Raw genomic sequence first — 22,653 nt, 5'->3', positions numbered from 1 at the left:
GCGTGTGTGTGTGTGTGTGTGAGTGAGAGAATGTGTGCGAGTGTGTTGGGGGAACGTATGTATGTATGTGCCTATGAGCAGAGACCAAAATGACTATTCGATCATTTTCCGAAACTGGTTATTGTACATTCAAATTAGACATCGGCATTCCTGGCTCTTTGTTAGAGGAAGCCCCTTCATTGTATGGATGTATCTACTCTTGAACTCACGTTCTGTCTATGGCCATATTTCTGTGACGGGATTCCATCAAAAGAGCCAACTGATTGAACATTAGATGGAGGAGTCTAACGCAAGTCCTTCAGTGCTTTCAGAACTCGGTGATCTGACTAATCTTAAATGGACTATTGACTTAACTTTGCCATTTGGTTGGACACTGAAAACACGTCCTGGTAATGGGCGCCTTTAAAATGTGGGGGAGTTCCTCAAGGATTGACATTAGAACCCACAGTAAACGCCCAACAAGACATTGTGCAAGCAGTTTTTTGTCACGACCACGACACGGCATTAAAGCCAAACTACTAGTGTTGTTGCGGTCAATGCTAATCCAAAGAAGCCTCGGATACGTACACATACTTCAGGTTTGCCATTCCAGCTCAATATGAGTACAAGTTAAAGTGTGAGTAAAAGCGATTGTAAGAATAAACGGGTAATTTGGTAGTTAAACGTTGGTAGTTTTTCTCCAAAATTTGGTGATTTTATTGCTGAACATATGTTATTCGCGGATGAATATTAACACAATTATGATTTATTATAATTCTGCTTGATGAGAATGAGTGATTTTGATGAATAGTGGGGAGATTCGTTCTTCTTTCACATCAGAGGATTTCCAGGAATATGTGTGATCATTATCATGGAATAGATGATAATAATATCAATTAGAAATCAAATATCACAGCCCAACAAAATGGAAATAACAGGTCTACATATGTAAAAAGGAGAGAATAAATCAACATCGAATCGAAAACTTATGAATTCTCTACGAACATGAGAGGGGGGGGTAGGGTTTGGATGTATCAGCTATGAGCTGATACGGACTTTTAGAACGTGACGAGAGGGAGGGGATGAATTCATTTCTAAAAATCTAGGACATTGGTCTAGAAAGCTGATGATGGTTGGCTGATGGTGGCTAAGCTCAGTAATTCTAAGTCTCATTTACACACAATTCCATAACACTGGCGGAGGGTGCCGTTTCTCACTAGTTCTATTTTCTTCGCGCTCCTCTTGGCTTTTTCCCGTTCACGATTGCCAAAAACGTGTTAGTGCAAAGTCCATCTTGACTGCTCACTCCTTGGCAAGGGATCAGTGAGGAGGTTCTCCTTCACATAAAGACCTGTGCCAAATTCTCAGGAGCATTGTTAGAGCTGCTTTGGCCACCCTGGAAATGAAACCGTGACAATTAACAAACTTTTCGACGCCACTTTTAATTTCATCTCAGAGTGCATCATCTGACAAACTAGCAGTGTCCCTGTTCAATCTTCAAAAATGGGGAATGCTTTGGCAGCACTTAGGCGCGGCAGGAAACGCTTTCTTGCGTGTAGTGCTGCAAACTTCAGAAAAACTAAAGGCATAAACACTAGAACCCTTACCTCTTGATTAGTTGACCTCGAAGTTAGATCTTGTCCACCGGTTGAACTTGATGTCTCTGAAGTGGGGGAGTGCCGTCGTTCAGCGTTCTCAATGGACTGCAGGTGAGTGGGGGAGGTTCCTTGGGGGCCGTGGTGAGATCCTGAACTGCCCAATCCACTGGAAGGGGGTGGAGAATGAGTTGCATCTCCAGAGTCTACAAGAAGAGGGTTGTATGGGTTTCCTGTAGCTAAATCCATTCCTACGTTCATTTGTGCCCGGGGCTAGCTTTAAGGTAGGCTGCAGAGTTGCCATAAGATATAAGATGTGTGGGAAATTGTGCTTCGGGGACAAGAGTCGCATTTCTCGTCGGAAGGACGGTAACTTGTGAAACTGGGCCCATACATTATGGCATTTTCCAATTTCCAGAAAGTGGGGCTTGTCTACGAAGTGGTCATGGTCGTCTACCTTGTGCTAAACTAACTCAATCGAAGGGCGACTTAATTTTGGAAGTCAGGCACCAAACCAATCATCGATAGGCAAGCCAATTTTCTACGAAGTGATAACATTTTGCCCATTTAACTCCCTGTTCTCGGCCGTTGGGGTTCGCGTGGGCGACAAATGTCAAAACGAACTTCAACGGGAAAAAAATTAAATCGTTTAATTAGTAACAAAATGTGGGGATCGTAAGCACGGCGTGCCCTGAAGAAACACCTGTTGTCATTGTTGGCTAAAGAGGACCACCAAATGGTTGGACATTTCGTACTGTTGGTGGATACTTAGTGCCAAACTCAGCCCTATGGTGCCCTAACCATTTTCTTCCACTAAGCCCTACTACGTAACATACAAGGGTAGACTAAGTTCCAAATGTTGAGACTGGAGGAGAATAGTTAGCCATCAGTGGCCAGAGTCGTGGGTGCACCCTTCCCCTGCAAACGAGTCCCACTTTCAGCCAAATGAAGTTGTTCGCCGAATGAACTTGAAAACTGTTGTATAATTAATTGGGTACCTGGCTGAATTGCTGACTTGCTTGCCGCTCGTACATACACACATACACACAAACATGCAGAAAACTTCTTTTCAGGCCAAAGTCGAGAAACAGATGGACTAAATAAGGAAAATGATCGAGTCTTACCGTGCGTTCTGAGTGCCAACGGTCTGGCCATGTGATGATGATGCTGGGCCGCCGAGAGGGCGGCAGCCGCCATGGACCCGGCCGTACCCGCAGCGTGTGGATGATGATAGGCATGGTATGGGCTTCGGGTGGCCGGATGGCCGGGACCGACTCCGCCCGCACCGCCCCCGCCTCCTTCTTGACAAACGAGAGAGACGAAGTCCGTGAAATTGTCGTGATGTCCGTTTTCGCCGTGAGATGGGTGAGAATACTTTTGGTGGTGCTCCATGGCTTGATGATGGTGGTTATAATACGATGAGGGAGGCAGTTGAGGGGGTAAGCCTAAGCGAAGGAAGACCTCAGGATGACATTTTCCACTTCTTTACAGTATAAACAGCTGTTTTAGGCCAAGAAATGGGGATTTTTTTCCTCACACGAAGCGACTAGCTACATATATAGTAGGTGATAGAAAGTGGTAATTGTAAAAAGCGGCATACTCTTGATCAGATCTTTATCTAATGGATCTTATGGCTCTCACACTTCAAATGTGCTCCGACTCCTATATCTGTTTAATACTGCTACCATTTCCAGCCAGAGTGAATAGCTACGGATGGTGTGCTATACAGTATGCAAGCTGAGTCAGGGCTTTCCTCTCCCCCACTGAGTCGAAGACACTTACGATATGTCACAAACAAAAGTCTGTGTTTTATGATCCCATGCCTCTGCACTTCATTAACGGAAATGGCAAACCATTTTCTCTTCCATCTTAACCAATGCCGAGATGAAAATGGCTCACGTGATAGAGCTCTACTTTAGAGTCTACTTTACAGTCTTTAGACGAAGAGCAGATGATCACTTACTGTAAGCCGAGGATAGGAGACTATGATCCACGGATCCTGGAGGTGTGTACGAGTTGCAATAATAGCTGCTGTTGCCCACCCCACCCAATCCGGATCCAACGCCATTGGGCCCTTCAAGCTTGATTCCATTTAGATTGGCCGCTGATGACCCGCTGGCCACGGCAGCCGATGCTCCTAAATGCATCCCGCTCCCACCAGTCATGATTGAGGCTACATCCATAAGAGAAAATCCGTGGTTGATGAAATGAATCCAGAGCAATTGAGTTGTGAAATCTCGGTCGCTAATAATGACTCCTGCATTGCTGCACTGGCAAGCAGTGCGCCGCTAATCCATCTCCATTTTGGGTGAAATCAAGTGGTACGTTCAAGTTTTTGCGGGTATATCGGATGGACTTATTGTTGTTATTATTACCTTTGGAGAGTCTGCAAAGTTCTTTGGCTGTGAACACACCAGAAGCGGCAATCACATCATTACATACGACATCGTTATACGGATTGCGAGGGTAACCTAGAGAATAATAATCCCAATAATGACCAAGTGATTTGAGGGAAACAAGGCCACTCGGTTGAATCAAGCTTACCTTTTAAGTTAAGGGCTTCGTCCTTTTCCATTTCTGACAGATCATCTACGAAAGAAAAGGATTCGTCCAGTTCTAGATTTGAAATGCTCTGAATCATGTATAACATACATGGAGGATAATTAATCACACAGTATGGATAGGAATGCCATTGAGAGTTCAATCTAAATCACTTCAAGTGTCTATAAACAAATTAATCTCCTGGAGAATTTGTCCGGAGCAAAAAGACGTACGCGTCGATCGATAATCACGCAGCCGGATTACCTTTTCAAAAGACCCGCGCCTCTTGTTGTGGCGAGTGCATCATCGTGATGCTACTAGTTCTTTTTGCCTGAGATTTCAGCTGATCTTGGTGGCTCTGCGCAATTTCCATTCTCAACCTCTTTGGTTTTTACCTATTGCTCTCTGTGTAATAGATCAAGCCTGAGGCGACAAATTTGTGCTTCGTCGAACACGCTTTGCTTGATTGACTCTTGGAACTTGAACATGCATGTGAGAACAGAACAGAAACGAGTGGGTCTTACCATTTGAGTTGACATAGTTGGCGAGGAAGAGATCAATTTCCCTGACGGACACGTTGATGTGATAAGGATTCACGCAAAGGCCTGGATGGAGGCAATCCGGAGATTTCTCCAGTCGCTCGCCGTCAGTACTCTCCAACGGAACGGCCTTGAACAGGATGACTTGAACAAGATCCAGCCGCCACACCTGGATATGGGAAAAGAAAATCAAGTGTCCAGCCTTTGTTTATCCAGAGCTTCGGCGTGATTTTTCAGATTGGGAAATCAGGCCTTACCTTGTCGGCTTGTCGGAGACAATCGATCCGTCGCATTTTGCCTTTTTGGTCGGGATTCGAGAGGACACACATGGCAGGTTTCTTGCCCGTGATCGATAGGACGAAATCCTCCCTGCATTCTTGAGCAATGTCCTTGCGAAGTTTGCCCAAGAGTCTGGAGGCCCATTTCTGCTTCACTTCAGGTTTCTCAGCCTACAGAAAGAAAGAAAGAACGAGTTCAAAACATTTGAAATGGGATAATCCTCCTCGGGATTCTCGAGGCCTGACAAAAACCAGACGTATCCCGTTGTGGTCCAATTGCGGCAGTGGTATTCCAAATGTTGCTCATCAAGGCCTACTGTACAGTCTACTTGTACGTACGTACGTACGTACAAGTACGTTCAGAAAGATATGAACTGAAATAGCAATAACCCCGTTGGTGTGTTTTTGCTTCCAACTCCATCCAGCGTCTTTCCACCGAGCAAGGCTCGTCGACAAAGCGCTTGGTTCTGTCTAATAGAAGATGTGTAGTACTAGGCAACTAGCAGCGTTGTGTTTGCTCTGTTTTGGATGTGCGAATTAGCTGATCAATCATGGTTGCCTGTGGGTAGATCTAGAAGTCATTCACAGACCGACGTTCGTTGAGGGTTTATTCCCCTCGAGCTTGGTTAGAGCCTTCACTAATATCTCTTTGAGCCATCTCCTCCATCCATCCATCCAACTATCCAACCATCCTTCTTTCGCTCTCGGTCCCCGATGAAGGTATAGTCTTAAAGTCGGTTCTGTTGTGGAAACGAACAACTTACCATGAGCTCCTCTTTGCATCGGCGTTCCTCCTCCAGTGACATTCGCTTCTCGTGTTTCTTAAAATATTTCCTCTTGGCCGCTTGCAAGTTGAACCACGTGTAGGCAAATGACTTGACATGAGGCAACAGGGCCTCGATGAAAGGGTGGAATTCATCCTGAAATGCAACAATAAGTTTTTTAAGAAATCAAATCAGCTGACTGGCTTGGTTTCACATTGACGCGCCTCTCCAAACTGAGACTATGTAGTAGTATTAGTAGTGGTAGTAGTAGTACGGATCTCTCGTCTGGCCAAGACTCATCGCTTGCCAATTGCATCCGGGCTCGTGCCAATTGAAAGCAAAAGTGTTTGGCATCCTTCAGTCAGTCCACCACGAGAGAATCATCGGAATCCCTTTGACTCGACTCTCTGTCATAACAAACACTAAAACCGGATTTCCCACATATCTCAAATACTCGCATCTCCCTTGAGATTGTTGACTATAGTAGTTGATGTACTGAATGCTAAAAATATTGCAGATAGGGTTGGTTGATAGAAATACGATTTGAGTTTGGCTTTTGGAAAAGGAGGCAGATCTTGAAAATGTCGAAATCCCACGCAATCAATCACGAATGTACCATCCTCCAATTTGTGCCCACAACTCTAGAGCGCATTGTTGAGCTATCAATGTATCACCAATTCTTGGTAGATTACGTCTCCTTCTGTCAAAATTGGCTGTTCAAATCTCAACTCCATACATAAACACACTACTGGCCTCAATGGAATGACTTCATTATCGAAATATGTGAGTACAGCCACACGCTATCCCACATCAAACCTACTGTGCTCTGGTCCAATTGGCATATGAAGAAGAGACACGAGGTATTTGTGTTTTCAATGAACCTGGCAGAGTTACCAAAAAAGAGACTGAAGCCATTTGATTGCTCCCTTGGACGAACAGACCAGGTTTGTCCATCATTTCTCGCACTTCCGAAAGGAATCCGTCAAAATTTCACACACACACACACATAAAGTGATTCCTCAGTCAGCAATTCAATTGTGGCTCAGGGTCTTTCTTCTTCCCTCAATAACGAGTTTTCGATGATTGAATTTTTTGCCTCCAACATTTGAAAAGTGGAGGATTTTCGCACGCTTGAACACCTCAAATTGGTGAATATATCATCAAACAACTCTCCCCGAACAGACTCTTGTGGAACAACTGATTCATCATTGGCTTCCTACTACGGATATTCCGGAAAATGGAATTATATCCAAACCAAAAAACCAAAGGGTGGACGGTGGGCATTCACCGCATTTTATGACTTCTTTCTCGACTTGAAACTGTTGCTGAGCACGAAAGCAAGTCCAATGTGTGTTGTGTGTTTTTTTTGAGGTTACCAATTGGTATGACAGATCATTAATGCTTCTGATATGAGGGACTCATTTCAAGTCATCATGCCAATGAAGTAGTGTTAAGAGTGCATATTGGTTGAGGTTGTTTGAATGCAGTATATCAGGTAGATCGGCATTTTTTCTTGCAAATGAGTTTCCAAATACATGAAGCTTAATTTAATGCGCTTCTTTGTTAGATATATCAGTAAAATTGATACAGGTACACAGGTAGGTACTTCATTACCTTGCGTTATTTTTCGTAAAATTATCAAGGGATGGAATTGACATGCAGTATACATTTTTCCCCTTGTGATCTACTCTATTCCACTTGGTTTTTATATTTTTCTCGCCTTAAATTCATTTAGTTGCCCATAAACCAAGAAGTATTGTCTTTCCGTCAAGTGCCTTTTCTGTTGAGCTACTTTATGAAAGGGCAAAAGAGACGAAATTTTCAACAATTTTCTATTTAACCCCTCTTATGTCGATTCATGAGTAGTCTAGCAAGTCAAGTGCCTTGAAAATAGACCGTCTCGAAGACACAGGAAACAAGGGAAGTTTGTAAGGGGATGACTGGAAAACCATTGAGAGCCACCCTATTGAAACTATCTACCATGTGGTTGATAGTGGGTTCTATGCTTCAGAGAATGAGAAAATATCTGGCCAATTATCACACCTCAGCAACACTGTAGCAAACAACATAATGCCAATTATCTTAAATGAACAAGGTTCTGGTATGACAGCACTGCTTGGAACTGATAATCACATTTGGATTATTCCTGAAGTTGTAATCGAATTATAATCACTGGATCAATTGGCCACGATCATGAATCTAAAAACCCTAAGATGGTGATTTAAACGTCAATGCGGTTAACCGACCAGACATTTGCCACACTTGACTAAATCCTCGAGTGCTCTAGAAGCCCTTGTCGTTGATTCGGATCGGATTTCAAGCACCTCGGTTCCATCTAAAGGAGGGAGGAATAGTGGCAGATCCCAGAGATTGAAGAGCCTCCGTCCTTCCCCATTCAGACTCACATTTTCCCGTTTTCTGACTTTCATGCGACGGAATCGGAGCCCGGTTAATATCCATCCAAACAAGGTATAATGATCAATTCAGCCAATTATGGGCATGATAGAGGAACCCCCAAATTAATGCTGGCGATTTAATTAATCATCATTCGATTGGAGGCCCACAACGGCGGTGCTAGCCAAGCTCACGGACTTATGTACGTACAGGGAGTTCAAGTCGACGTCGAAGTTCGAACGGGGCCCATTTAACGATCATTGAAAACCGGGAATTTTATGGCAAAAACCAGGGTTTTTCGGGACATAATTCATGACAAACTGAGAATAAATTCAAGAGGGAGCCGAGCATGATTGCCCTCTAAATCTTAGGGTTGCCAGGGCAGTCAGAGGATCGACCTCGAAAGCCGTCCGAGTAGTAAATTCGTACAATACAGTACATATGTACGTACGCACATACGGTAGTGTGCTGTTTTGACTGATTTGATACGATCTGAGGTTTGGAGGTACGAGTAATTATTGCAGAGCGCACACCGCGGAATGGAGACGTCTTGTTGTCACACGGCGAGTAGGCATTGATTTGAACCTCAATTGAATCAAAAGTCACGACAATCACACTGATTTCACACTTCATTGGACCAAGAAATCATCTACGAGCTACTCGTACATCGATCGAATACCGCCCTGCCCAACAAGCTTGGCTAGCTAGTACATACAAGTAGTAGAGCACTAGAACGGCTGCATATGAATTCCTGAAATCTCTACTGTGGCTGTCAACACAACCAATCATGGTCAGTGCCTCGTCGATCCTATCCTCCTATTCATTCCGTTCAAATGTGTGTCGGGAATCACTGTTTTGCATGTTGACACATGGCGATCACAAAACATGGAAGTCAGGCATGAAATCAGTGTCTCCATATTTCCAGATCAACGCTCACCGCTGATGCCAGCTTGAAACTTGGAAATTCAATTGGTTCACTCATCCAAGACCACTTGGTTCGCGACCAAATCGGCCCAATTGACCGTGCCAGAACACGGCAACCGGGCGGGCTATTGATCAGATGTGGGATGATCCATGGATCAGGGGGCTTACCTGCGAAGTGTTCTTCCAATCCATGGTGTTGATGGCCGTGGCTGGGGACATGCCCGCAGCGGCCGAGTACATATCCATGAGGGGATAGTGGCCGTGCTCGTGATGATGGTGAGAGACGGCGGGGTGATGGTGATGTCCGGGATGGTGTGGATGCACCTTCATCGCTGCCGGCGAAGGGTACGGAGACCCGCCGGAGCTCACCCAGCCGGACGTAATCTTGCCCAGATTTGAAGTGACGTTGCAACACTGAAAGAGGAGTAGCAATGGGTGTCAAGGATGGTCGGATGAGCGGACAGACGGGCGAAACGATAGCCGTTGATTGGGTTTGATTTGTCAGGGAACGAACTTGGATAAAGGGAACATGAACCTACAAGAATGAATGTGCCAAAGCGTGGCTTTTGGCACAAGATGAGAACCCTCGTCTCTTGGCTGGTTCTCAATTTATGCCCGAAAATTCACGTCTTCACACGCACCGATCTTTGACAGAACTAAATGGTAAAAGCTCGGTACTCTAGGGCCCCCGGACCTATGGGAGAAGAAGAAGAAGAAGAAGGAGCCATCGGTCTGGTTTGCTCAAGTACTCTTTTTTTGGTTTCCTAAGCTCTGCCTGTGGTCCCTAGAATGGTCAAAGCGCTTTAAACGAGCCATCAAAGGGCCAAAGGGCTCGTGAGTCACGTGCCATCACTCCTCTTCTCACCCTAGACTGGCACTCTCGCGAAGAGGGGCGCCGATCCCCGTTCGTTGCACGTGCTCGCTCCTCGCACTCGAGTTCGTTCGCAGGTGAGCAGCGAACCGACGTTTGCTCCGCCTAGAGCGGTTCACTCCGCCACCCACGAGAATTCCGGCTCGAAGCTTCTTCTTTTTTGACCGTCGTTCACTGCGAGAAACTCCGGGGAGAAAGTAGTCTGAGGCGAGACTCGCGCCATGTCCCCGCCCCTAGCTTTCTTGAGGCTTTTGGGAATTCTGGCATTGGGTGAAGGAACTCCAGTTTCGCTCGGCCTCGGATTGGAGCTCCCCCAAAAAGGGCGAGAAAGGGGCCCATTGGCTTGGAAACTCTTGGCTAACGGACTTGGTGGGTTACAAGGACATGGGATCGATTTGCCAATGTCGATATTCTTGGCAGCTTTCAGAGCGGAGCACTCCTATTGTCCATGTAAATGAGGTCTTGAGGGAACTCGCTCGTTCGACAACGAAACCAATGAAAAACAAATATGGTTCTTGGTTCTGATCATTCGCAATCATTCGCTATGGTAGACTTTTCGTTTTTAGAGTGCGAAAGCCTTCCACTTGATTAGTGATTGACGTATACATTTTAAAAGCGCTCTTCGCTCAAACCCTAAAGCAATCACGTATGATAGAGCCGGTACATCTTTCTTTATCTCACGATTAGGATCGGAAAAAATGATCGATCAGTAACAAGTACTTTTAATGGTTAAATGTGGAATAATGCCAACACTATTAGTTGAAACCAAATCCGAAGAAACCAACGTGTCATATTCAAACATTTCTTGAAGGTATTGTAACAAGAGGGCATCCTTATTTCTAGGTTACGATGGTTTGTTTCATCCTCATCTACTTACAGCTTTGTCTCTTTGGAGTAAAAATGGAACTCAGTGGAGATGTTAGAGAGAAAGTGATAAGTTACGCATACAAGCACGGTGGCTAAGGAGGGATGAGTAAATCTGATTTTTGGGCAACTGTTTTAAGAGAATCAGTCTAAAAATTCAGATACCGTAGTTGCTCCCAATAGAGCACCTCTCAGATTGTGTCAAAGGTAAGAATGGATATTCTTTTGCGGTCCTGAAGCCTCCAGGAACCAAAGCAAACGGGTCACAGTTGGGAGATAAGGAATGTCTTTGACCACCTAAAATATGTTTTCATGTTTACTTTGTTGTTAATTGGCACTGATTTTCTTTCAAGGTGTTTGATTTTTAAACACACTAAAAGATCTTTGCATTTGCTTCAAAATTCACGCATTAATGAATAGATGACAATTTTTGTCATTGAAACGATTGACGGAGTCGTTGCTATGAATTGCTCCTTTTCTTGTCAATTCTAGTACTTCCACGGTATGAAAAAGGATTCGAACCTAAAAAATCATCATGGTATGCATCGACCAAATTTTTACTGAAAGAAATATTTGTGAAATTTCGTCGAGGTTTTTACCAGACAAATGTAGAGAAAAAAATACTTTTTTGTTATAAATCGCTGAAACATTTATGATAATGCCTACTACATTGTAAGATACAACAAAAGTACATCAGTGGCGAAATCAACAATTTAAGAATGTCAATGTTGATCCAATTGAAGAGCAAAGCAGATACAATATTATGGTTTCCTATTTACAGTAAAAGGTATTTTTATGGCTTATGACGACTTCAAAATAAATGGCACAACAGAACCCCTTCACACCGTCCAAGTGATAAATTCAATGGGCCTTCGATTTGATTGAACCCCTTAATTAATCAGTGTCATTAAAGTCTATGAGCAAGAGCTGTCCCTGAAAGCCAATAGTTTTCCAGTCCGAAGCTCACTTGTAAACAAAGAGAACAACAATGTAAGATCATTCTTTGCACATGTGTCATGTTCACATTTATTTTCCTCCCCTATTTTCATTGTAAGAAATGAATTTAGGTGGGCATCATGCAGAATGCCATTAATAATGAATAATTTTGCAAGAGACTATGGTGACTTGCTAATTACTCTCTACTTAATGGTACCAAAATAATCATCGACCAATTTCGCTCAAATCTATCTTTTCGGCATGAAATGATTCAAATAATATCTTTTCCTCATAAGATCTGTGGAAAAATTTGGGAAAGAAAATCAAAGCCACAATAAATAGATTCTGTAAAATGAATCATCATATATCTATTATTCATAACTAAATAACATCCTACGACAGCTCTTTCCATTAACTCGTTCCTAGCCAACATCATTCTCTTGCACAAGTGCATTGAGAACATATGGCCATGGAGGGAGCCAAATGTCCCCTTTCCACGTGGAACAAGCACATTCATTGTCATATCCCACTTACTACCATGAAAACACGGCTCCCAATTTAACGAGGTTTCGCGATTCCAAGTTCTCTCAACCTTCCATTGTTCCCTATTGATTAATCTCCTAAGCCCAACATCAGATGGTCTTTCAGACAATGGAGGCCAAGTTCACTCACCTTTGATTGACACGAATCTGACCCCAACTAAACCATAACCCAACCAACAACAAAGTTCCTCTCTATCATGAAAAATTGACCCGCTAAAGAGCACCAGGTCACCCTGGCATTTTTTTGTTAGATCAGCTGATCCTGCCATGTCTGTTCGTGAGATTGAAACAATCTGACGACATCAAACATGTCATAACTCCATAGCAAACGTGTGCCACTTTTGTCAATTGGTACCACCTCAAATCTCACGAGGAAATCAATGTGGATGAGAGGAATGGTTGGGTGGTGTCGTCCAACAAACCTACTCGGGTCCTATTTCTAGGGGACAGTATGTTGACCCAATTGGAGTTGTGACCGTGACCTCGACCCACATTGTACATTCATCATGTCTACCTCACCCGAGGATTCCTTTATCCGGACCATTGAGTGGGAAATGCTCGACAAGAGCAAGTTCTTTCCCCTCTCGATGGCCAGTTCGTTCACTGTCCGATGTGGATTGTACCCGCTGTCCTTGGTTCGAACCCGGTTACAGGTCCAGTATCGCAATGATGTGTATAAGGGCACTTGGGATGCCTTTGGGAAGATCATACGGACGGAGGGCTATCGGGGTCTCTATCGAGGATTCTGGGTATCCGCCTTTCAAGTGGTGTCCGGGGTCTGCTACGTTTCCACTTATGAAGGGGTCAGACATCTATTGGATAGGAGTAACGTGACGAATTCGGCCTTGAAAGGCTTTGTGGGCGGAGGGTGCGCCTCGGTAGTTGGTCAGACGATCATTGTACCTTTCGACGTGATCAGTCAGCATCTCATGTTATTAGGGCAATCTCGGGGGCGGGGCAGTAACCCGTTCAATATCAAGCAAGAAGGTCGAAGCAAGGCTCAAATCGTGAGTGACATTGCGCGAGCCATATATGTCACCGACGGTTTGCGCGGCTTTTACCGCGGCTATGTGGTCTCTTTGTGCACCTATGTGCCGAGTAGTGCCTCTTGGTGGGCGTTCTACCAACTCTTCCAGGACTTCTACGGCATGCTCACCCCGGTGGTGTTGCCCCACATGGTGATTCAGTGTGTGTCGGCCATGTCGAGTGGGTGTGCTTCGTGCTTGATCACCAACCCCTTGGACTTGATCCGGGCCCGTGTCCAAGTCCAAAGACGGACCATCCCAGAAACTGTGCGAAGCTTGTGGGCCACGGAAGGTATGGGCATCTTCACTAAGGGCTTGACCGCTCGCATGACCTCATCTGTGATCTATAGTATGGCCATAATCTTTGGTTATGAGACAGTGAAGCGGTGGAGTGTACATGAAGAGTACAAAAGCCAGATAAAGTGGTAGTTCTTAGGCAATGGAAAGACAGACCTCTCTCTCTTTTTGGTGTTTTTTTTTTTTTTTATCATGTGCATCGCTAGAAGTTCTAACTCGGTGCACCTCCTCCCTCCCATCTTTCCCCCAGTGTCTTTTCTCTTGGATGGAGGATAGGACGGACCGACCTATCATGTAAACAAATGTTACCTATCATTATATCAACCAATGTACACGTTGACCGTAATATACGTGCGAGGCATTAAACGATATCTCCTTTAGGGACCAAAAGGATCTCGTCCAACGAATGTGTCCTGCACATCATGATTTGACAGTCATGTCGCAAAAAAAGCGTCAAAAAGAAATCAGCGTGTTGACAAGAACCTCTTATAGCCTTATCAACTTAAAATGCCGCCTTGATTTGTATTTTAGAAATGGGTAGGAATCGCCTTAACCATCTTACACAATCGTTGATAGAGAAACTAAAGGAGCATCTTGTACCATTGGCCAGAATGTGTTCAATATTTGATTGATTGATTTTATTTCCGGAATGATATTTCAAGATATATTAGATGTTTCAATCTCGTTGTTGTTTTATAAGATGGAAATCACATTTTAGCTCATCCAGTTTTTACAATTATGACCAATCACTATTGTTAATTAAGTTCCTTCTTAAACATGGAAGCATCGCAATTGATGTCCTTGTTTTTATTACCTATTGCCTTTTAATGTCATAGTTCGAGAAAGTGATTCTTGCAATTGAGAACACCGTCGGCTTTCGGTATCTCACACAAGTATATAAGGACAACGCCTGAAATTGATTTTAAAAAAAAGAACCGGATTGATCAATGGTAACTTCAAGACGTATGGATCTTCAATACTGTCATTAAAAGCAATTCCTTTCATTTGTTGAAGGGTCTTCGCATTTAAATCGCTCAAAATGCAATGACCGAACTGACGAGGAAAATGAGAACATAATGACTTTTCAGCCGCTATTTTTCACACACGCACATTCTCGTTTTGAGCTGGTCACACACGTAATTTTATTTTCCATTCATCATTTCACTCAATCATGACGGGAAATGCCAGGGGGGCGTTCTGGGACAATCCAATGAGATAACGAAACAAATCGAACCCCCCTTTTTCTCCATCTACTTGTCTCCATTGTTCTGTCCACTTGCTTCCGGATTGGTGCCCGGAGCAGTCCCACCAGTCTGGACCATGAGATCGTTGATGTTGTGCTCAAGGTCGTCGATCCTGGTACCCATGTCGTCAATCCGACTGATGATCTGATCCGACATGGTCTGGAAGCGATCTTGCATCTGTTGAAGCATGCTTTGGATGTAATTGGTGAGCTCTTGGACGTTCTTGGGATCGTTGGTGGCCAGAGATCCGCCCGGGGCGCTCTCGTTCCCACTCAATTCGGGGGGCTTGACCGAGTCCTCAGCGTTTGACATGATGTTAGGAGAGGGAGAGAACGGGAATCTATGGGTTGACAGTCGTCACTCTGGGAAATCTGTGGATGCTCAAGTTGATATTGACAAAGCTCGGGGGAAAACAGTCCAGGGTGACCAATTTGGGGACAAAGAAAAAGCGGAGGAGAGTGTGTGTGTGAAATCGGAGGAATGGAGGATTTCGTGATGACTGGGTTCATGTGGAATGTAGATGTCTGTGACAGGCGTGGGAAACTTGTTTGAGAATAAAGGGGGCGTTTGTGAGTGAAGAAGTGTCATGAAGGACAAGAAGGCGAAGGGATGGAAAATGGGTAGGAATTAAATTGAGATTGGAAGATACTTTATGATTGGTAGGAAAAAGGTTGTGGTTAACGTTTTGAGGGATAGATATTAAAGAAGATGGTTTATTTCTATGTATTTAGATTTGGAATAGGTGGTGTTCCTTGGGTGGCGTAAAGCATCATTGAAACAATGGGTGTAATTGTACAATGCTGAAAATATTTGAACCAACATCTTATCACAAAAAGTAAATAAATTTATTCTACACTTGAAGCAGCAAAAACTGAAAAAAAATGTCAGTTTTTAAATAGTTTAATCACATTGAGCTTTTTACAGTTTGTCAAATCAAGGTGTTTTGCTTTTCAGCATAGCATCTACTCTCTCACTATTACAGGATGGTGCAGTTTCCTAGCGATTTTTGTTCTCGAAGCTCTACCCTAAATTCTTCCAACTCAGATTACCAGCTTCCAGGGTTCCCAAATGAGGTGGTTTGAAGTCAGTTTCAGTAGTTTTGGCACTGTCCGTTGTACTGGACAGTAAAAAAAAGAATAACCAGGATGGGACACAGCATCCTTCCTCCGGAATGGGTAAAGTTCAATCAAGAAAGATAAGTACAAGTGTGTCCATCAAGCAAATGGTTTTATTTAGGTATTAGGGTGGAAAGGTTTGACAAGGCAAGTCAACTTTCCTTGTGATGATTAATATAATGAGTGAATGTAAGGAAACTTCATTAGCTAACACTGGCTGAATTTTCTCTCTTCCTCAACACATTTACACTCCCTGTGAGTCATTTATTCAGGCAAACATCAGGTTTCCAAAATGAACATTAAGGGAATGAGAGAGCTATTTTATTGGGAGACACTAAAGACTTTGAGACTGTATAGTGTTCAGAGAAGGTGCAAAAGGGATCTGATGCTGTGTTTTTTCAAGAGCAACCATGAGCTTTGTCCTAGTCCAGGGTTTAGGGTCAGTTGTAGTGAATGTAGAGGCTCAAGGTGCATATTGTAAGCACATTTAAGCCCTTGAGGATTCAGGCTAGTTCTAACAATGAAGTTGCCTCTCTTCTTTCTCAGCCTTCTTCATTGTTTGTAGAGATTGTGCATGCATTGTTGATGAAGTCAGACTTGGACAAATGTTTATCTAGCATTTCAGATCAACCCTACATCCAAGGACTAACTAAGCCTAGAGAGCTTGTAACTGAGCCTAACAACTTGAATTGGTTGGCAGATCAGATTCTAAATGAAGATCAAAAAGTAAAAACTAGACAAAATATAAAGACTAAAAAAATCTGAAAAGGATCAGCATTATTTTTGGGAAGAATGTCGCCATTTAATTCACCCACCCTTTGACAACATCAATAACTTGTGGTTTGCCAATCAAAAATATTGCTCAAGATATGCCCAGCTTCTCAGCCCCAGAGAGTTTCAGGCCATCGATGACGTCATCATGGCCTAAGAGGCCCAAGAAATCCCACAATCCTGACTCAGTGGTTCAACGCTTTCATTTGGCATCCCTTGATCTCTAAATACGACGTCGATCAAATGTAACGACGTTTCAGTCAGTTCCAGCCTCTAATTCATCTGGGGACGTGCATTCACTGACCCCTCTCTGTATGTACCACTCGTAGTACTGGACCACGACAACCACCCATCTCATTTCCCGTGCCAAACTGGTTTTACAGTATTACACTACCTCCATCGCTCAAGAGTGAACCTTTCGTCATCGACTGACCATCCCTCCTCCATCCAACGTTCACCATGAAGTCCGGGGTGATACTTCTGGCCGCCTGCTGGGCTTTCTGTGTCACCCAGACCTCCATGGTGCAAGGCCTACCACAAGTGGGCGCACCCCAATCCTCCTCCCGACAGCCTCAGGCCTCCACCGACTCCGAGGTCACTGAAAGCGAGGCGCCAGACCTGACCACACTTCCGCCGAATCCAGGGAACGAATTGAATCAGGACCACGACGAGAACAACGAAGAAGATACGGCAGGCATCACCACCACGTTCAATCCGGATTCGGGCTTGGACCCCCGTGGAGACACGGATGTCACCACCAGCACAATGCCTACGACCAGTTCGCCTTCGAATGGCACCACTGCGGGCACGACGGAATCCACCACGATCACGTCAAATACCACCGAATCAACCACCCCCATGACGACCCCTCCGTCCACTACGGCTGGCCCAACGAATGCCACTACGGTCACCTCCACGGGCACCTCCACGGCCACGGCCATTCCTGTGACGGTCACCATGCCCAGTCCGGATGAGAATCGGGGTTTCGAAGGATGGAGTTTCTTCGGTGGTATTGTCCTGACCTTGGTCGTGTTTGCCATTGGGTTCGTCGGGTTCAAGTATTACAAGATCCGCGGCAGCGCCCACGGCGGCAAATACAGCCAATTTTAAGCGGTATCCCTTCTACCAGTTTTCTCCCGAGAAGAACACGATATTTCACTTAAAAATCGCCAACAAGAATCTCGTGAATCTCCGCCACTAACTTTTGTACTGTTTTGTTTTTCACTTCTAAACCACTTTTCCTCCCAAGTCAAATCTTGCAATTAAGAATGTGATATGTGCCATTGTCTCCAGCACTGGGACCGTTTGTTCGTGTACCCGTTATGCGGATCATGGACTTCAAAAATACATCAATAGGTATACTATATCTTTGTCCTTCCTTCCTGTGCTCTACTTATGATCCTATTTTTATGGAAATATAATACCTCTTGAAGAAAGCATTGTATTTTAATCCGGGTTGATGTCCAGAGAATGCAAGCATATGAAGCACACGGAACAAGCCGCTCTACCATTAAATCTGTCATTGGATCATCAAGTCAGGGTTCATCCCGGAAGATTTTCGAACCCCAACCATCATATTCTTGGTTCAATGGCAAGCCAACGTGTTCCAATATGTCAAACCATCACTTGCACTTGGAAATAATGCCCCAAAGGTGTCACACTAAAACAGTTCCTTGACCTTCTCTTCGACTTTGGGAATAGGATCGTCGGTGGGACTGAATCGCGCCACAGCCTTGCCCTCTTTGTTGATGACGAACTTGGAAAAGTTCCATTTTATTGCACTGGAAAAGACCGCAAGACCCAATTGATTTGACGACCGGCAGGGCTAGATCTTCTGGAGATGAACTTACTTGATCATGAATCCACTTTGCTCGTGTTTCAAGTAGGTGAAGAGTGGGTGCTCGTTCTTCCCATTGACATCAATCTTCTCGAACATGTCAAACTTGACGTTGAATTTGGAAACGAAATCCTGGATGTCCTGGGCCGAACCGGGTTCTTGGCCTCCAAACTGATTACAGGGGAAGGCCAGAATGCGCAAACCACCTTTGAGGAAAGTGAATAAGGGAAATGAGTAGCGTTTTAGAGATCTAGCTTTCACTTCATTTCGCTAAGAAAATCAAAAAGAAAAAAAATGATCCTTTTTAGGGATCTCAGACCTCTGATATTCTTAGGAAATACGTTGGGTATTGTTAATCGGGTAGCATCTTTCAAGTCAGACTTGGACAAATTTTTAGATAACATTCCAGATCAACCCTACATTCAAGGACTAGTTCGGTCTGCCAGATCAAATTCGTTGGTAGACCAAATATCATATAACATTTAAAAGTTTAAAAAATGGACAGAATATGACCTTCCATATTAATAGTACTGGGGATTACATTCCTTGCAGAACCTGAATTGATTGTCTTTTTAATCCGTTCATTTTCAACGTTCTCAAAGTGGGAAAATAAAATTAGCTGTAGCAAAGTTTTCTGAACATAACTCAAAATATAGTTTTTAGGTTAGCAATATTAGCGTATAAGTAGAGAATTTGTTTTCAAATTCGCTATCCATGGTTCAATTCCAGTCCGGCCAAGTCCAAGTTTCATGATTTATGGCAAAATTTTGGAATGGAAATTAAATCAAATTGATCATTGACGAAAAAACTAAAACGTTCGTGGAGACAATTTCGAAGTCATGATAAAACATACTTAAAGATCTACAATAATTGAAGCATAAAAGCTAAATATGGTACACTATTAATCACATTCAAGTAAGGATGTTATAAAGGAGCATCATCTAAATTAAAATATTCAGCCATTTGAAGCTAAAAAAAGTTACTTTGAAAGCTTATCGAACAATTAACTCAATTATAATCCCCTTTCAAGCTTCTTTCAGTTTAGTATTTAAGTCCGTAGTTGTGATGGCCAGAGTAATTGACAACATGGCAAAAATAAAAGAAATGATCAATCTCTTCCATGAGCTTTGGAGCTTTAATTAAGACAAAACTGATTTCCTTCTATCGCTTTATAAGATAAAATAAATAGTGGGTAGTATTTCACCTCAAGTATGGTTGAATTTAATGAGAAGACAATCTGATCCGTCTCTTACCAGCGCTTTCCTCAGAGTATTTTTCATACATCTGGGTGAGCTGCTCGTAGTTCACGCGGGTCTTGCCTCACTTGGAGGCCACATTGACCACGATGCACACGTGATCCTTGTACTTGGCCAAATCCACCAGGTTCCCATGAATGTCATTCGCCTAAATAGAGACCAATTTTTAGCCTGACCATAGTACCAACATTGGATCCTGGTTTGTGAATTGCTTCCTCCCCACCTTGAACACGAAGATGTTGGGAGCCTTTATGGGATCGGTGACGGAGGCATCCATAAAAGACGACGAGGCCATGGTGCTAGTAGCGGACAAAGGCCGGGATGAGTTCAGAGCGAAATAACTGCCAATGCCAATGGGTAATGCGGTGGAGGTCGTTTTAGCCAATAATCGAAATAACATCTACGAGTAAAACAAGATCAGATATTTGTCAGCTTCCTCGGACTGAGTTCAAAGAGATAAGCCTAGGCCCTGCCAGAGAGCTCAGGATATCAAGTGTCCAATGAGCTCGTTACAAGATTAAGTGCTCCTCAGTCATATAACACAGCAGAGAGAGCTTCATGGAAGACACATGACCAATTTTGTGTTACATTAATATTAAACTAAGGCAAAAGAGTACCTTCAAGCCCTAGAAAGTAGCAGCAATGGAGATCAGGATCACTCACCTATGGAGTGGGTACTGGATGGGTAGTTCGAAAGATACACTCTCCTATGATCCTATGCTTCTTTCTTTTTTAGAGGAGACGGAGGGGACAGCCGAGGGTTCTCTGTTACTATGTTCATTTATCTCATGGCTAGGGGAGCAGACATCTAGACAATGTGAATTGGGGCCCAAAAGGGGGGTTTATTTGTTGTATGACAATATCTCTAGTTTGTTGATTTGGCACGATTTAACTTCATGAATTATGTTGAGGCACAAGGAATTTTGTGAGTTTGGAATCAAGATATTTAATCAATATTATGAGTAAAAGACAAAGTAATGCAATCAAAATAAGTCAACTCATATGTAATCTACCTAGAGCAAGTGCTTGTTTTAGTGTTCAAGGTGAATTATGCCATGATGCAAACTTATTGGCAATAAAACAGAGTTAATGATGAAAATTTTTGGGCCAATTCGGATTCAAAATTTTAGTGAAATCTTTTTATTTCTCCAATTACCCACTTTTTATTTCCTTTTTTGCCAATAAGGGCCCTTATTTGCAACGTCACACGGCCCAAAGAAAACGGGAAGAGGCACGTAAGATTGCTACATAAACTGCTCTTGCCTTGCCTCAAAAGCAATTTCTTTTCCGGACATTATGTGACCCGAGGCACTAATTGAAAATAAGATTTTGACAGAAATGGTCAAAAACCACATAAACGCATTATAATTCAATAACAAGGAATTGGCCCAATCGGCCCTTTATTTGGTAGAGGCTGAATGACAAAGCGCCCTCTGGAGTGCAGAGCGTAAAACATATTTCGTGCAGCGTAAGGGGGCTATTGATTTACTAACTTTGGTTTGGTTTGGTTCTATTTCTTTGTTCATTTGCTATCGTGGCTCATATTGATATTTTTAGAGCTTAACAGGCCGTTTTATTTGCCACAAAATTTGTTCTGGTTTAAAAGAAATGAGGGAGGATATAAAGGTAGAGACCTTATTGAAAAACGTTTTTGAACCTTCCCTCAAGTGAGGAATTTTGAGTGAAATGATCTGTGGGTCGTGTTTGCTTCCACATTGGTTGAAGTAAAACAATGTACGTATGTCTGATTTTAGCAATCGAGCTTTTTGATTGCCTTTTTCTTGTATTCGCCACGGTTGAATGTCAAGCATTCTGTTGCTCCGGTTGAATCATGCACTTATATAGTTTTATTTGCTCATGACCGATGTATTTTCGCAAAATAATGCGAAATTGATGGAGCGTTATTTGTACGTAATTAGTTCGAAACACTTTGGTTGAACTTACGTGTATATGATAATGAGATCATTTGCGCTCGCGCTCATATTACATGGTGAATAGTCCTTTTCATTCTCCTCTCCTTCTCCTCGTTGCGGACAAATAAACGGAGGAATACAAGAATACGCTCTAAGATGCCTGACTTTAACCTTGTATTTTTGACTGAACAACTTATTGCTGTTCTATTCTAACACCATAAATACATCAGCAACACTTCTGAAAGACCTTTCATATCCTATAATATAATAATTACAAACCCTTTTGATCTCCAGATAGGGATAAACAGAGAGCTGTTTATTGTACATTTGCAGCATGCCAGGGGCTTTTTATCGGTTTGCATTAAACTGTACTAAAAAAGGTAATTTAGTATGTTTTTATGGTTATTCAACAATAACTTGCAAAAGTATTGGCTCGTTATCATTCATACAGTATACAACCTCCCGATTTACCAACACAAATTAGGTGCAGTAATTGTATGGAATTTTACCAAAAGAGAATTTGAAACATCTCCCAGAGGAGTTTACAGCTTATTCATTGTGTCACAGTACTTGGTCAATAATTGTTCATGTCATAATGTCTTTATAAAGTGCGTCATCATAAAGGGAATTCTCTCATTTGTTCGTTTGTTTGTCCGCACGTAGACAAAGCAGAGGGCGCTTCTTCTGCTCAATGAAAAGGACTGTTGAAGTTTAGCCGACATCTGATTTTTTCTCAAAGTCAAAATAACGACTACTCTCAAATACCGCTTGGTCATAATTCTAACCATGTAAAAGTTTTTGAACGACATTTGCTCCGAGAAGAGTGCGCTACAATAAAAATTTCCTGATGATTGAGCATTCCCTTTAATCTATCTGTCAAAACTTTTATCCTTCCAATGTTAAAAAATGTTAGGAGAAATCTAATTTGGCTTGGCATGCCAGGCAATCACCAGAGCTTGCTTGAGCGT

At 43.1% G+C, this 22,653-nt stretch overlaps 5 protein-coding genes across 6 annotated transcripts; 2 read left to right on the top strand and 3 right to left on the bottom strand.

The window, feature by feature from the left end:
- Positions 1–677: 677 nt before the first annotated feature.
- On the bottom strand, positions 678–9,751 carry LOC131893681 (nuclear factor 1 C-type-like). Of its 2 annotated transcripts, none has more exons than XM_059243793.1 (11): positions 9,554–9,751; positions 9,183–9,428; positions 5,697–5,852; positions 4,912–5,103; positions 4,640–4,823; positions 4,119–4,163; positions 3,950–4,045; positions 3,538–3,747; positions 2,699–3,019; positions 1,587–1,743; positions 678–1,375 (listed from the first exon to the last, which is right to left on the bottom strand). In XM_059243793.1, the coding sequence occupies exons 2-10, from the start codon at positions 9,342–9,344 to the stop codon at positions 1,610–1,612; spliced, it is 1,500 nt and encodes a 499-aa protein (XP_059099776.1). In that variant the 5' UTR covers positions 9,345–9,428; positions 9,554–9,751; the 3' UTR covers positions 678–1,375; positions 1,587–1,609. The 2 variants fall into 2 exon arrangements, with proteins under 2 accessions (XP_059099776.1, XP_059099775.1); XM_059243792.1 differs by having other exon boundaries at positions 1,587–1,780; positions 9,554–9,748.
- A 2,740-nt stretch (positions 9,752–12,491) lies between these two features.
- LOC131877239 (solute carrier family 25 member 44-like) lies at positions 12,492–13,942 on the top strand. The gene has a single exon (XM_059222855.1). It carries the CDS (start codon positions 12,734–12,736, stop codon positions 13,679–13,681), a length of 948 nt encoding a protein of 315 aa, XP_059078838.1. The 5' UTR covers positions 12,492–12,733; the 3' UTR covers positions 13,682–13,942.
- A 718-nt stretch (positions 13,943–14,660) lies between these two features.
- On the bottom strand, positions 14,661–15,324 carry LOC131877243 (heat shock factor-binding protein 1-like). The gene has a single exon (XM_059222858.1). It carries the CDS (start codon positions 15,103–15,105, stop codon positions 14,800–14,802), a length of 306 nt encoding a protein of 101 aa, XP_059078841.1. The 5' UTR covers positions 15,106–15,324; the 3' UTR covers positions 14,661–14,799.
- A 1,583-nt stretch (positions 15,325–16,907) lies between these two features.
- On the top strand, positions 16,908–18,115 carry LOC131877240 (uncharacterized). The gene has a single exon (XM_059222856.1). The coding sequence runs from the start codon at positions 17,139–17,141 to the stop codon at positions 17,787–17,789; it is 651 nt and encodes a 216-aa protein (XP_059078839.1). The 5' UTR covers positions 16,908–17,138; the 3' UTR covers positions 17,790–18,115.
- LOC131877241 (uncharacterized) lies at positions 18,107–20,407 on the bottom strand (the record flags this gene model as incomplete). Its single annotated transcript, XM_059222857.1, is given in 5 exon segments — positions 18,107–18,460; positions 18,530–18,722; positions 19,770–19,920; positions 19,996–20,172; positions 20,390–20,407. Coding segments are annotated over 4 exon segments (642 nt in total). The 3' UTR covers positions 18,107–18,339.
- Positions 20,408–22,653: the final 2,246 nt, after the last annotated feature.

This window comes from Tigriopus californicus, chromosome 2, assembly GCF_007210705.1.
Source record: "Tigriopus californicus strain San Diego chromosome 2, Tcal_SD_v2.1, whole genome shotgun sequence".
Lineage (NCBI taxonomy): Eukaryota > Metazoa > Arthropoda > Copepoda > Harpacticoida > Harpacticidae > Tigriopus > Tigriopus californicus.
The sequence above is the reverse complement of the archived record's forward strand: the minus strand, read 5'-3'. Positions and strand labels throughout refer to the sequence as shown.